Below are 15983 nucleotides of genomic sequence, written 5' to 3'. Positions count from 1 at the left end.
ACATTTCTTTGTTAAGTTTTCATTTTTGAAACCATTCTTTGAATTTTTATTGATTTTGTTTGGCGCCCAATAGCATATTTGTTTATAACGTCATACAGTAAATAGGGAAATTGGGATTGTTTTTATGGCGCTGATCGCTAACAACAGACGGCATTGAAACGTGTTAAAGGTTATTTAACTGCTTGACAGATGGTGGTCTTGGTAAATAGAGCACTGGTTGATCAGAAGGCGTTGTTATTGATAAAATGAACGAAAAAAATATATTTTTAAGTCAAAATTAAATCGTGTTTTGGAAAGTTTTAAATAACTTTGAAGCGAAACTACGTCAGAAAATTTATCAGAAAAAAAGAAAATATTTTTGCTTTATTAATGATGATTATTTAATGTAATTACTCTCAACGTGGGGTTGTCTGTGCGCTGTATTTGTTCGTAAAATTAATGATCCACTAGTTTCGAAATTGATTAATGTGTGTATAGCAGTGGTATGGTATTTGCAGAGTCATTAAAGGTTATTGAAAGATTCTTGAGACGGTATAGATGTAAAGACATGACATTAGTAACATGTAGTATTGGTAAATACGCATGCAAATTCTCAAGCAAAAAATGGTATTATTGATTTATCGGTAAAGGGTTATTATTTATTAAAGTTATTTTTAAATTAATGTGACTGTTTTATGTGTTTGTTTACAATATTTACTATATAAACTGTAAATAAATAGGTTATATTGACATATTTGTGATAGATTAATATAATTGTAGTAAATACCATTTATTTTTCAGGTATTTAAGTTTAAATGGACAATATGAAACAGCCAAATGCTTTAGAATTTACTAAAAATGGTGTTGGATATTCCTTTAATATAAAAAACAATAAACTACTTGTTGAATGCACAAAACTACCCCAGAATAACATTTTAAAAAGATCTTTTTCCTATTTTAACAAATCCGTACCATTAGTTGATATAATTTCATGCCAATATGAATATAACAAATTATGGAATGAGAAAAATGAAATAGACAAAAAAGAAAACTTGATTGGAGTTTTAGGAAACAAAAATGTACAGAAATACACTTTGAAGCTTGATTTTATCACAAGATCAAATGGTCATCGATGGAAATTGCAAAGTTATAAATTTGATTCAAATAATGAAACTTTATGTAGTGATTGGTCTCAATATATCACCTCAAAAGTCAAAGAGAATTTAGAAGAACTGAACGTTATAAGACCAACCAACCTTCTTATCTTTATAAACCCATTTGGTGGTAGACATAAGGCAGAAGAAATTTACACAAGTATCATTTCATCTATTTTTGAGGTAGCCCAAATTAAACAAACCGTCATTAAAACAGAATATCGAAACCATGCTCGAGAATATGTTGAAAACGAAGCTAAATTATCGGAAATTGATGGCATTATTGCCGTCGGTGGTGATGGTATGCTTAGCGAAGTTATCAACGGACTAGTAGTGCGTACCCAACAAGAAATGGGAGTAAAAATGGATAATTATGATGATGGAGCACCCCCTAGTTTTGTGTCACCCAACATTAGACTGGGGCTCATCCCAGCAGGGTCAACAAACTGTTTGAGTTTTGTCACCCAGGGGACAAGTGACCCCGCTACATCCGCTTTGCATATAGTGGCGGGTGATAATCACTCTTTGGACTTAAGTGCAGTGTACAGCCAAGAAGGAAAGTTTTTAAACTTATCATTTTCAATGACCTCTTACGGGTTTTTCGGCAACGTTTTAACCCAGAGTGAGAATATGAGAAAAATTGGACCTTCGAGGTACGACATCGCAGGAATTCATGCTTTCATGAAACAGAAAGCATACCCAAGTGAAATTCAATACCTCCCTAGCTTAAATACCCAGTATCCAAAATCGAAAAAATCAAAATGTCGATATCCTTGTTCTACTTGTCTTGATAGACAGACAAGTTTTGATGCATTCTCTGACCAATCATCAAGCAGCTTGGGTAGTAGCCCGAGCGATGGTATGAGTGGCAGTTGTGACCTTGGGAACAGAAGTTGTGAATCATTTGTGGGATCTGATGATGAAAATAGCAACAAAGGGTGGAAGGTAACAAAAAAATATTTTTATGAAATCATTAAAATTAAGCGAATAAATTATTTATAATTTTTTGTATTGTAATCCTACACAATTTTTAACATTGGTTATTAAATAAAAGTGTAACTTTTTACACAATAAAAATGAAAACCCCCAAAAATTTAAAATATTTAAATTATATACATATTTTGCCATTGTTAGATATCAGTGATAAAACAAATTAAATTTTATCATTTAATTCATCATTCAATTGCAACATATTTGCCGAAGTAATAAACATAACCGCAACTCAAACAACCTTTAACACTCTTATAAGTATATAGGTAAACAAAAAGAAATTAAAATAGAATTCTTTTAAAATCTTGATATTGGATATGGTAAGACAAAAAAAATGATGACTTTGCTGAAAGCTCTGTGTTTAAAATCAAAGGTTAAAACCTGATAAACAAGTTGGCAAAAGTTGATTTTTAACTTTTTTGTTTAAATATATGAGTCATACACAGAGAAGGCTTATAAGGTCACACAGTATTGTTAACGTTATCAAATTTATTTTAAATAATTGGGGTTTTCCAATTTTATATAGTGTGTGTATTTCAGTTTTTTAAGAGCTATTGTTTTGATATTAACTACCAACCCACATCATATTAATAATTTAAAATGAAATTTGAAATTATTCATTCGTTTCCAGGATGTAATTCGATAATAAAAAAGGTTTTGTAAAGGAACTAGAATTGACATTATATTTTTAAAACAGTATCATTTCCTAAAATATCTTAAATTATTAAATAACAGCAATTTATAAAAAATTTTTCTTAATTTTGTTTTGCTCATACCTGTATTTTTTTTAATTTTAAATATTTTCAAAATTTTTATTTATGAACAGACAACTCGGGGAAAATTTTTAATGGTCAACTCTGTGCTGACCACTTGTGCCAACGCTAAATGTCCGGAGGGTCTATCCCCCTCTGCCCACATCTCAGATGGTAATTGTGACCTCATAATGGTTCGAGATTGTGCAAAAGCGGATTTTCTACGCTATCTAATGTCGCATACTGGAAAAGGAAACCGATTTAATTTTCCATTTGTGGAAGTACAAAGAGTGCGGGCATTCAGGCACATTCATAACCCATCAAACATACAGCAGTCCCTTTCAAGCTCTAGCTCAATTGGTTCTGTAAATAAAAACGAATCCAAACCCAGCACTTGGAACACGGATGGTGAAATTATTAACGAACCAAATATATCAGTCTGGGTACAAAGAGGTTTAGTAAATATATTTTGCCGTGGGATTGAAGTAATTAGTTAAATTTAAAATATGCAAGTTTAATTTAATTTTTGAACTTCCCTAAACCCTTTATTCAGGGGAAAAATATTTGTTTTATGCACACTAAAAAATTATTTTTATATTAAAAAATTATTTTTTTTTTTTTGTATGATTAAGAGTGGGTTTGTCAGGATATTACAGAACAATATTTAATTTTATTCAATTACACATATTGCAGTTTTATTGTAAATAACAGCATGTTAAATAGCTTTAAACTGCGTAATAGATTTACTATGAACTTAAAACAAATTACACCCAATTTTAGACAGTTTGCATAACAAAAACTTGACCTAAATGCTTATGTTGCAATTTCTTTTTTTGGTGCATCATGATATTGTAAACATTGTTTTTCTTTGGTATTTGTATGTTATCCTGATATATTTATATTAATACCTATGTCAAATTTATTTTTCCTATTTGTAAATTATGTTTTACGAATGAATATGTTACACGCATTTATTATGATTTCGTATTTCATGTTTTTGTTCCAAATATTTTCGAAAATTGTGCTACCTATAATTAATCCCGATTCGATTATGCTTATCAATTCAAAATTAATACCTTTTTATATCCTGTGATTTTGTTTAAGAATTAACGCAAAAAGCAACTTAAATGCACTAATATACAAAAACATTCACTGTAAAAATTTAATTATTAAATATTTCCAAATTAAGGTTTGGTCATTTACCATAAAGTATTTAAATTAGATCCGAACTCAATATTGTCTATTGTATTTCACAAAAAAGCCAATATATTGAATAGATGAGATTTCTTTTGTCATTTTTTGCTGAATGGACATTTTTTTAGTTCTATTGAACAGATAAACTTCTGTTAAACAACTAAAGCTTTTGTGACAATGGATTTGTTGACTTTTTAGAAATTTAATGTGTTTCACTTTTAATATTAAAATTTTTAAAATCTAAAAGAAAAAGCTGGCAAAATTTGCTTCATCAAATTATTGATTTAATTTTAATATGACATAAATTACAGTATGACTAAATAATTAATGCTTTCTTTTAATACTTGAATTATAAAGTGCCTAGAGGCAATAATTTAAATGAAGAGCAAAGATCAATTTTAATTCGATTTACCTTACAGTTACTTTTTTGTTAATTTTTTTTACGAATTCATTCCAATTCATTTTCTTTGAGATTTAAAATTATTGATTGTTCAGATAAAACTGCATTTAAATTGGATTTTTATCACAATATTGATTTACTATAAATTTAAAATAAATTGCAAGTGTATTCACTTTAACATGAACTACTGTTTTACTAATATAATTTATATTGAAAAATCAATGCAAAGTAATTTAACTTTTTAATTATGAACTAATTAAACAAATTGATTGCAATGCATTTTTATTCGTCCTGTCAATTTTCGTATTATTTTCTTTTTTCGAAGCAGTTTTTATTTTTTCTATTGCAAAACTTTTTCTTGTACATAGTAGCTTAAGAGTTTAAAGATATATTAAGCATTATATTATTCCAAAAGTCATTTTGCTTATGTCAATAAAACAAAAATTTAAAAAATCAGTTATACTTAATAATACTATTAACCCAATATAGAACAATAAGTACCGGAAGCGTGGTGTAGTGGTAAGAACACTTGCTACACCACACATGAGGTCGTGGTTTCAATCCCCACTGATCTCATGCTGTAGCGCCCTTGAGTAAGGTGCTATAAACGGTATAAACTCCTGCTGAGCCAGCACTTAATCAGCAGCATAATTATCAAGCAAATATAATCTATAATATCCCAAACTGCCACAGGCAACTCGAGACTGGGTTGGAGTAACTGATGTCTCTATGTTTAAGTCGCGCATTAGACTTTCCCACATCGAGGATAAAGATATATACAAAAAACAAAAGTAACTGTTAAATATTATTTTTCAAAATACTTTCTTTTTTTAGGGGTGTTTTAATCTACATTTTTTTAGACTTTTAAATTTTGGTAAATAAATATTTCTTAAAGAACGGAAACTTTATTATTTAAAATTGTTGTACAACAATTTTAAAAAATACTAATTTTAGCTCGTATTCAATTAGTTTTGTTTTCTAGTTTTTTAAACCAAAGTTCTTTATAATTTTCCCATTTAGTTTTAGTTAAAAAAACGACTTTATCTGTTCACTCAACAATATTTATTTTGCCCCCAAAGGGAAACAAATACAGCAACTGCACGCGTAAGTGCTTATAACACTACTTAATAACAAACATAGAAAATAGACTTGTATACTACAGAGGAATAAGCACCATCAATAGGATGCACTTTGCTAGAAAAAAGACATTTCAGGAGCATCTAAGAGTTGGTATTATTTCAACAGTGAAAATGTGTGGTAGCAAAACTTGAAAAATAATTTTAAAAATCGGGAAAACGCTGTTGTGATGCGCCGACGAAGTTTTTTAAAATTTATAAAAAATAAAAGAAAAAATGGCGATCAAAAATCGAAGATGTAATAATAGTTGGAGTGCTGTTAATATTTTGAACTTCATTGAGTTTTTGTTTTCAATCTCGACCGTAGTTGTACAAAAAAAATTCAACAAACAAAGAAATAAAAAGGGCAATGAAAAGTAACAAAAAATAGGTCTGCGACAAAATAAAATTAAAAAAATATTGATCGATTTGATGTTTTTTCGGGAAATATAAAAAGTAACAAATGACAGAAAAAGTTTTGAGTTGTAATAGTTCAATTTTTAATAAGAAACGCACCATAGAAGTAATGTAAACAGCCAAGGGTTTTAGTGCAAGTCGATTGGTAGCCAAGAGTAGCAAAATAGCACCAAAAAAAGTAAGAAAAATAATACAAAATCTTTGCTCATCCGCGTACAAAATATAAAAAAGAAATCACGTTTTTTTAAACCCACAAAATAAAAAAACCTTTTATTTTTTAAATTAGCACTTTTTAAATCTGTTGAGTAACAATTGGTTTTTGTCGTTTTTTTGTTATAGCACAATGGAAAATGGTGGTGTAAATTTTCGATTGAAAAAACTGTTTTTCGTGGATTGGAAGCAACTGCAAACAAAATGATGACATCATAAAGAAAAAAAACAAACAAAATGGAACTCTATGGCACAACCTAGTGGCGAAGCTAACTAAAAAGTGCCAATATCGATCGGAATTACATAAGCGGGCGGTTTAAGGGAAAATTCGGATGCATTTGATTGTTTGAAGGCATCATTTGTGGGCGAGAGTTCTCCCATGAAGGGGACATGTATTCCTCATTGCTATGGTAACTAGGGGGATTCCCACCACCCATAAAGCTGCTTGGGGGTCGCATTGAGTGATTATTAAAATTATTACCACCAGGTGTCATTGGTCGTTGCTGACCACCAGGTGCCATTGGTCGTTGTTGACCTTGACTCATCGGAAATCTAAAAAAAAATTTATTTTAAATTTTTTTCGATTTAACTTTTAAATTTATTAATTTTATTTATGTTAAGGTTAAATACCTGGTTGGAGGCATAGAGGGTGATGACCTCATATTTAAACCAGGATCTAATTTCTCCTGGTTGTTGTTACCAGCGGGAAAATAAGAGAGAGTCTGTGAGGGCTTCTCACTCGGTATCATCCCTGTTAAATCAAATTCTAATAAGCCACCTCGATTGTTATTCTGACCCCCTGGGTTCATTTGACCACTGGGGGGGCCAGAGTTTGGTTGATTTCCAGGGTGACCAGGAGGCAAGTTAGGGACATAACCCGATGGGGGACCCTGCATGTCCATCATATTTCCCTGAGGGGGCATCATGTTCTGACCCCCTTGCATAGTGGGTGACATACACATGCCCCCCGGGTGAGAAGGGGGTCTAAAATCAACAGGGTAACCTTCAACCATCATTGGCCCCATCATTCTTGGTCTTTGGGCATTTATCGGAGGGTCATAACTTGGGGGGCCAACTGGGTGATGGTTCATCATGGATGGATTTCTGTTTATTCCCATATTGGTTCCCATAGGCATAGGTTCCATTGGATTATGGGATAAGGGTGGGGGTTCTTGCATCATGGGACCATTGTTGATGTGACTCAAAGGTGGAGGACTGGCTGTGTCTTTAACCTAAAGTTATATTTTATATTTAAATTTTAGAAAACTTGGTTCAACCAAACATTTCTCACAAATCTATTACGAAAATCTAAAAACGAAAAGCTCGGCAATAATCCTCCACTACTTACGTGACTTACCGCATCTTGATATAAAGGAGATTGCAGGGGTAGGGGAATGTTATTAACTCGGTTGATCATGGTTGATAAAACCGAAGATTGGGGGTGCTGTCCAGACATCATACCACCACTAGAGGGTGCTCTCTGGGGCTAAATTTAAAAAAAAATTTAATAAAAATAAAATTTTTTTATAAAATAAAAAAACATAAATTAAAAAAAAAAAAATACCGGTAAAGATTGTGGCAATTGACCCCAGTCATTAGGTTGTGCCCCTGCAGAAGTTGGACCCATATTTTCCATGTTGTTATGCCCCATTGGCCCCATAAACTGACCCACCATGGGTGACTTCATCATCTGAGGAGAGTTAGTCATCATGGGTGACCTGGGGTTGTGATGGGGTGAAACTTGGGGTAATATATCCATGTTAAAGTGGTTGGGGTTTATCATATTGGGATTGTTGTTAGGGGGTAGGCTGGTAGGGGTTGGGTGACGACCTAAACATAAAAAAAATTTAATTTTTTATTGTAATTATTCTTTAATTAGAACTTTTTAAATAAAAAATGTTTTTCTTTTTACCTGAAAAACCGAGCGGAGATCTTGGTATATTTATGTCAGGTGGCCGTGACTCCCCTCTCCTTGCCATGGCATCCATCATTAACATTCCATGGTTTATTTCACCCATTGGAGGCCGCAAGTCTTGTTGAGACATTGGGGGGCCCATTGAATTTTCGGGGTAATTAGGTAAGGGGTGTTTGTTCGGAAAATTTGACATGTAGGGATTGTTCATTCTTATTTCCATACCTGGGGTTAACCGATTGTCTAAATTGGGGTCTATGGGTTGATTTGGTCCCCCTGATGACATCATCATTCCCCCTGGGGGTCCACTCATGGGATTATGAGATGGGGAAATTGTTTCAGGCATGTGGGATAATCTATTATTAGGATGGGATGGCATATTTGGATTACCATAATTCCACTCAGGGGAATTCATTCTGGGCCCCATGTTTGGGTCACCAGGATTGTTTATTTCAAAACCCATTGGGGGATTTTGCGGGTTGTGCATTCCCTCACCCCGATACAAACTTGCTTGCTCTTTTAATTTCTCTGAGAATGGGTAAGCTTCATTGGGGTGACCACTCATTGGGTGTTGAGGGGGTAATCTAGGAGTTCTAGGAATTCCTGGACCCATCATTTGCCCAGTTTGGGGCCCCGACCCAGGGTACATATGCATTCTTGACCCACCGGGGGGCACCATATAACCCCGAGGAAACCTACTTTGCATATACCCTGGAGGAAAATGAGGGTCCCCATGGGGTAACCGGATTGGACCCCTTATATTCATATGGGGTGGAAATCTCTGGTTTGGTATCATGGTGTCAGGACCCGGAATCATGTTTGGTTCCCGGATTGGATGACCAGGGCCCATCCATCGGCTTGGGCCATTATAGGGAGGTGGTGGTAAGTCGGGGTCCATAGCTATGTTGTCTGGGTTTGTCCCGGGACGAACTTGGGTTCGCATTCGTTTTTTCTTCTCGTTGTAAGCCTTTAACACAAAGGAAAATTATTTTATATTTTGAGGGAAAATATAAATAGAAATAAATTAACAAAACTAAAACTTTTTATATAAAAAAACAAATACAAGTAATAAATACAAAATATTAACAAAAAATATCACATTTTAACAGTTAGGTTAGTAAAAACAAGTCGTGTGCATATTTGTTAGTAGTGCCTTCAACGTCAACAATGTTGTTCTAATAAAAAAAGATTTGCTAAGCTGGTACACCGATGGCAAAGACCAAAGATAAAAAAGGGATATGTGATAGAATTTTGTAACAAAGGTATGAAAACATGCATTTTCAATGGTTATAGACCTAATTTGGACAAAAAATGTGATAGTGACAATAAAATAGCAAACAAAAGTAATAGAAAAAATGTTTAAAAATATGGCTTGAATGGCTAGAAAAATGCATTATTATACAAAATTTAGTAAAGAAGTATATGGCTTTAAAACATTGACCGAAAAAAATGGCAAAGTGGCTTAAAACTGGCTTGCAGCACGTACTTGCACTAGTTTAAACCACTGATTATCATCCTTTCCACTGACCGGGTTATTCAGTTCTTGTTTTACTTTTTCCAGGTGATTTGTCATCGCGTAAGTGTTGTTCGGCCGAACTTGGGGGTTCATCGAAAAGGCGGGGTTCGCTGACGAACTGGGGTTGCTGGATGGTCCAGAAGGTCCACCTATGATGTCATAATAGTAAATTGTTAATTGTAGTTTTATATTTATTATTTAGTCTTAAAAACATTAATTTTTTAATTTTTATTATGATTATAAATTGTTTACCATGACAAAATCTTTGTTTGATTTGACTTATTTTACTTAAAGCTTCATTGCGGTGTCTTAACTTTTCATCTGAAAGACTCTGAGCGGGTTGGTTTTCATTCTTAATCTGTAAGAATAAAAAGTTTACTAATTTGCTACAAAATAACTAAATTTATTTTTAAAACTTGAAATTTTACAATTCACTTACATTGGTACTAGTATTTGGAGAGGTGGAAATTGTTGGATTTTGAGCAGAATTTAAATTTTCTTGCTTTATGAACATATCCAACGATTTTGGGTCCTCAACTTTCAGACCTCTTGGACTAGCTTGGTTATTGGGCTCTGATTTAGGCATCTGTAACGAGGAAATTCCCCCAAGAAACTGACCCTTACCGTCTAACTTATTTCCGTTATTGTTCATAGTGTTAGGTAAAGGTTTGGAAGGTATTAGTGAACAATTCCCTTTAAATTTGTTATGGTAAGTGATAATTGACGGTGATTTTTTCTGCATAACCATAGTGGCTGCTTGGTTCACATCTTCAGTATTAAAGATATACATGTAAGGGTTCGCCTGTAATTTTAAAACAACAGTTAAATTTTTTTTTTGATATTGTTTTCAAAATTTCTAGTTTTTTTAAAAGTTTTAGATTTTTAACTTCGGTTAATTAAATTTTGATAAACTTACCTGGTGGTCTATCGAACTGTTTAGCCTCAACTTGGCATCAGCTTTCTTATCTAAATTTTTAAAAAAAAGTTAGTTTTATAAAATTCAAAAAACTAATCACTAAAATAATAATTTTGTTTTACTATCTTCGAATATCACTTACTTTCATCTTTTGATTTACTTTTTCTTCTCTTAGGTTTGGGGCCAGACTCTACAAAACAAAATAAATTCAATTTAAATTTTTTTTATCAAACCATAATTTTTGAAGGAATCAAAAAACAACATTTCTTGAAATAAAAACAAATATAGGTTATTAAAAAGAAAAAAAGATGACCTTTATTTAACCGTCTTGACCTAACATAGATTCAAAACCACACAAAATTGCGACAAAATTTGTAACTTACCTTTTCCTTTTTTATCCCCATCCTTAGATTCCACTGACAACCCTCTTTCCCTTTTGTTTCCCTTCGTTTTACCCCCACTTCCCATTGGGCCATCCGAACTCATTGTTCGTTTGTCTGTTAGGGGTGAGGGGGGTGGAAGCATGCTTCTACCAGTGGGTGACATCATTGGGAAATCCCCCATATTAGGGGGCCCCATGTTGTTGTTATTGTTTTTTGTCATCGAACCAAAATCGTTGACCATGAAAGATTCTGGAATTGACGCAACTGTTTTCTGTAACCGTGACATTGGGTCTCGTTCTTGCTGTTGCCTTAAAGGGTAATTCCCACCTCTGGGGCTCTTACTACCTTCAATGATCGGGGCATGGGGTGACATCATACTTCCAACTGACCCAGGTCGTTGCCATGGTGATTGTTGTGTGGGTGACATCATGTTGTAAGGTGGCATGTGATGAGGGGACGATGGAACTTGTTCAAAATGTATTCCATGCCTCGGTCCCATATTGGGTTCCATAAACCCTGGGGGGATGTTGTTACCTTCAAACCCGATATTTTGGTTCGGCCCTGCGGAGCTAGGAAACCCAGTGTTTGGCATTCTCATCATATGCCGTGGTACATAACCTGGCTGATTTGGTGGCACAAAGCGACGGTTTGGTGGCATTTCAGTCGGCGGATGGTGTCCGTTAGGTGCGTCCGATGTATAGGGGTTAGTGGTTGTGCTAGTGTTAAATGAGGTAGGAGTGGAAGTTGGGTGAAACTGAGTCGTGCCAACCGGTCGTGACATGTTTTTTAATCTAAAAAATATTAAAATAAAGTTAACGTTTTTCTGTGTTTTTTTATTCCCAATGTTGAAAGGTCAACTTAACAGCCTAAACATAGTATGACATTAGCTACCCTGGTTTAATCTGTTTTTTTTTTGGACGTTATTAAATATTTGCCAAATAATTAATTACTGATTAGTTTTTACAGTTTGTAGCACCTTATTTATGAGCTTTACATCATTAAAGCAGTAGACTTAGAACCAAGACCTTATGTAGCTAAGCCATGTGTTCTAAACACTTTTTTATGCAACCAACCTATTAAAAACAATCAGTTTTCCATTGTACAGTTTACCAATATTATTTAAATACAAAAGATTTTTTTACTTTTCGGTGTCGTGAGATCCTAATATTTCTTCAAGTTGAGAATGAGAGGAAGTTGATGGAAAACTTGTGATAAAATTTTCACGATTGTTGAAAGTTGAACTTGGGTTACTTGTGTTTTGGCTCGGTGACGACTAAAAAAAAATTTATTTAAATTAATACAGTTTTACTAAACACTATTATACACCAATATTAGATAAAAAGTTTTTTGCCTTTTAAAATAATTTTCTCCAAAAATTTGTTTAACTTACCAAAGTTGGCAATGATGGTTGTGACGATGTTGTGCTTGCGATAACTTGCGTTGTCGACGAGACAGCAGTTGTGACAACTGAAGTGTTAGATGAGGTAGTGTTTAGTGCAGACGATGGAGACAAATTTGTAAAGTTATTTAAATTATTATCCTGGCCAAGCAAGCGATCGTCGAAACTCGTTGAACCATTTGTAATTGAATTTAAATCTGGCAACCCTGACTCAGCGGAGACTGAATCAAGAGTCTTTTGTATGTCCTCTGCCGATAAGTTTAGGTCCTCCGGACTTATGTCTCCAGCTCCATTGACTGACTCAGAAAATTGAAAATTCTCGACATCATCAAAACTTACCTGGTTGTGTTCTAACTCATTATTTCTTGTTGATTCTTCAGCGATATCTTGTAAAGTGTCAACAATTGCCGAGTCATAAGTATTTGGCGATGCAATTAAAGTGTTCTCGATGCTCAATTCATTGTTACTCTCGCTTAAAGGGGGTAAATATGAAGGGTTGGTGATTGTTTCACTTGTTGTATGGACAGTTGTTGCTCGGTTGTTTTCGTCTGGTGTGTCATTCGACGTTAAACTTGAATCAGAAACACTGTTGCACGATGACGTTCGACTTATATGGTTGTTCGCCACGTTTTTACTCACATTCTCATGTGGGAAAGTTTTTGTTTTCCCACGCAGTGAATTAACATTACCAACTGGCTCATTCGATAAGGGAGAGGGGTACGGTGAATCTAAATCACTTGTACGATGGTGATCGTTCACCGAAAACTCAGAATTTCTTGGACTCTGTCGAAGTTTGTCACCGAGTTTGTTAGTAATATTGTGAGAGGTTGGGCTGTGCATCCCACCTGCATCTACTGTGTTCCTCCTCTGAGTAAACATCATATTGTTCGTTTCTCTTCCCATTGCTGAATAACTGCGATGCAAAGTCGAGTTTTTTGGGGCCGGGATTTCCCGCTGATATGGGTTTGTATTTCCCTTTACACCATTAGGACTTGGTATACAGTTGTTGTTTAAAACTCTGTGGTAAAAAACAACATGATTTCTTTAAAGTTACTTCTGATAAGTCTTTAAACTAAAATTAGTTTATTTTGTATTTCTAAGAAAGGGTTACGTAAGAAAATGACTCAACAATTTCTAATAAAAATAATAACAATGTTTTAATAGATAGTCTATATTTTTAGTTAAACCTTAGATTATATATTGATTAATTAAACTTTAAATAACTAGCTCAAAAACATGATTGATTAGCCATAAAAAGATATTTAAAAAAAAAATTAAATTTCTGAGAAGAAATGACAAATACCTTGGTTCAGTTTGTGGATTTTTTATAATTGTCATTTTAAGTGGATCTTTCTTTGAATTTTTTACATTTCCAACAGAAGAACGATGACTTGCGGTCAATCCTGCGGGAGCAGAAGTGGTGACCATTGTTGGTTCTTTAATATCAGAGTTGTGAACACTTGAATCTGGAATGATAAAAAAATAACAATTAAAAATACAAAAACTTTATTTTAAATTTGACACTAAAATAATTAAACTTCTTAAAAAAAACAAACCTATTAAAGCAGCGTTTCCACCATTTTTTGCTAACTTTCCATCATCCAGTTTTAAATCTTGATTAAATCCACCAAAACTTGATACAATCCCGTTATTATTGGTGTTTAAAGGTCCATGTGGGCTACAGTTGTTGTAGCTGACCGGTGAGTTGACCGTTTTAAGTTTTGTGCCCCCCGTTACATTTGCCGACATTCCTAAAATCGGTGACGAATTCATTTTAGTTGTGTCCATCTACACGAAATCTAAAAAAATTGTTATATTTACTTTTAAATCTGAACTAAAAAAATTATATTATTTCAGTAAAATTGAAATAATTGTTATATATATATACTTAAAAAAACAAACAAATTAACTTAAATAACCAATTTTTAAAATTACATTTTCTTTGAAAAAACAAAACAATTTTCATTGTTTTTAAATTTTTTGTCAATAACAATATTTGTCATTTCAATTTTTTTCAAATAAAAGGGGTTTAGTTTTGTTTAAAAAAAATATATACATTGAGATCATTTTTTTGCATTCAAATTTCAGTTATATATATAAGAAAATTTATATTGTGATATTTCTTAAAAAAACAACTCTGCAAAATTTAAAAAATAGTTTTCTTACTTACATTTTTGATAGAAGAATGATTCAAATAAAAGCTTTAATTTTCTTCTATTTTCAAACATATTCCTTTATTTTAATCAACTCTTTAACTTTCTAATTAACCAACATCTAAAAAATTAAAACATGAATTTTATAAGAATTAGTTAAAAATTTATCACAACAGATAGTAACACTATTACTACTAACTTTATATTGTATTTTAAGATGTCAAAAAATAATAAAATTAAAAACTAAAAATCTGACTAATAAATTATCTTAAAAACTTCTAATCTAAAATAATATTTAACCTATAAACTTACAGTTCTTTAACTAAACAACCCACAAATCAACAACTTTTTACAGTTTTTAACAATGAAAACTTAGTTGTAGTTTAACACTTTTTAAATCCAGGCCGAATAATAAATCTTTCTAGTAATTTAGTCGTTCAAGCGTAAATGGATTTAATTGAATGAGAACCTTTATAGAAAGCACAATAGATTTGTTAATCAGTACACACTGTTAAAACTTGGTGTCTTCAAGTGACAAAAGAAAGTGAAATAAACATTAAAGATAAGTATGTAACAAAAATACTTCGAAATTTTAAATTTTAACCAGTATTTATATAAGTTAATTACAATATTAATTACTAAAACAATTTATTATTAAAAATTTTGTTTTTACCTTTTCCTAATGATATTTTTATTTTTTGTTACAATATTTACTATGAAGTTTATAACATCATGATTAACAATAAAATCTATTGTTGTTTTTAAGAATATGAGCTAGTGAAAAGGCAGTTATTTCACAAATCGAATTGTCCTACTTTCAGTGTGTTTAAGTGTTTGTGCTAAGGAGAATAAGAGAGAATAAAAGAAAAAGAGAATCGCACACACACCAACGCAAAAATGAGAATAAAGAGAATTAAAAGAGAAAGGAGAAACTGAGAGAGAAGGACAATAAAATAAATTAAACTGGCAAACTATCCAATTAGTAAAACTGTATTAATTTAACTAAAAATTTAATAAAATTAATTCAAATTAACAGAAAAATGTTTTGTAAAATTAAAAATATTGTAAAAAAATAATTACTAACCTTACTATTAAAGACAATTAACAAAAAATATTACAAATTAATCAAATTAACAAAATTTATCTAAAATAATTAGCAATAAATAATTTGGTTAATATAAAAGTATTTTGTTAATTTAAGTAAATCTAACTTATATTTATAAATAAATTTTAATCAATAAAAAATAATTTAAAACTAATTTTCATTGGTTTAGGTTAACTTAACCATATTACATAATTCGTAAAATTTACTAAAGACAATAAAAATTTTAACAATCAGAATTCAACAATATACAAATAGTAGATTTGCATTCTAAAAATACTTAATCATAAAGTCAATTTACATATAAAAGTACCAATAAAAATGTGGGGGCTATTTAAAAAAATAATTAAACATTAAAAATATTAAGTCAATAATTTTATGTAACAATATA

The 15983-nt window shown here is 32.0% G+C and overlaps 2 protein-coding genes across 4 annotated transcripts; one reads left to right on the top strand and one right to left on the bottom strand.

The window, feature by feature from the left end:
* The first annotated feature begins 539 nt into the window (after window positions 1-539).
* On the top strand, window positions 540-4517 carry LOC145751962 (ceramide kinase-like). The gene is made up of 3 exons (XM_082568134.1): window positions 540-623; window positions 781-2078; window positions 2950-4517. Exons 2-3 carry the CDS (start codon window positions 795-797, stop codon window positions 3370-3372), a joined length of 1707 nt encoding a protein of 568 aa, XP_082424260.1. The 5' UTR covers window positions 540-623; window positions 781-794; the 3' UTR covers window positions 3373-4517.
* A 998-nt stretch (window positions 4518-5515) lies between these two features.
* On the bottom strand, window positions 5516-14612 carry LOC145752740 (uncharacterized). Of its 3 annotated transcripts, none has more exons than XM_082569069.1 (16): window positions 14508-14612; window positions 13894-14136; window positions 13641-13803; window positions 12329-13355; window positions 12081-12211; window positions 10939-11729; window positions 10698-10745; window positions 10556-10605; window positions 10079-10441; window positions 9892-9997; window positions 9610-9788; window positions 8124-9090; window positions 7776-8041; window positions 7560-7697; window positions 6842-7443; window positions 5516-6763 (listed from the first exon to the last, which is right to left on the bottom strand). In XM_082569069.1, the coding sequence occupies exons 2-16, from the start codon at window positions 14123-14125 to the stop codon at window positions 6511-6513; spliced, it is 5316 nt and encodes a 1771-aa protein (XP_082425195.1). In that variant the 5' UTR covers window positions 14126-14136; window positions 14508-14612; the 3' UTR covers window positions 5516-6510. The 3 variants fall into 3 exon arrangements, with proteins under 3 accessions (XP_082425195.1, XP_082425196.1, XP_082425197.1); XM_082569070.1 differs by having other exon boundaries at window positions 7569-7697; XM_082569071.1 differs by having other exon boundaries at window positions 9652-9788.
* Window positions 14613-15983: the final 1371 nt, after the last annotated feature.

This window comes from Corella eumyota, chromosome 5 (assembly GCF_963082875.1).
Source record: "Corella eumyota chromosome 5, kaCorEumy4.1, whole genome shotgun sequence".
Taxonomy (NCBI): domain Eukaryota; kingdom Metazoa; phylum Chordata; class Ascidiacea; order Phlebobranchia; family Corellidae; genus Corella; species Corella eumyota.
The sequence above is the reverse complement of the archived record's forward strand: the minus strand, read 5'-3'. Positions and strand labels throughout refer to the sequence as shown.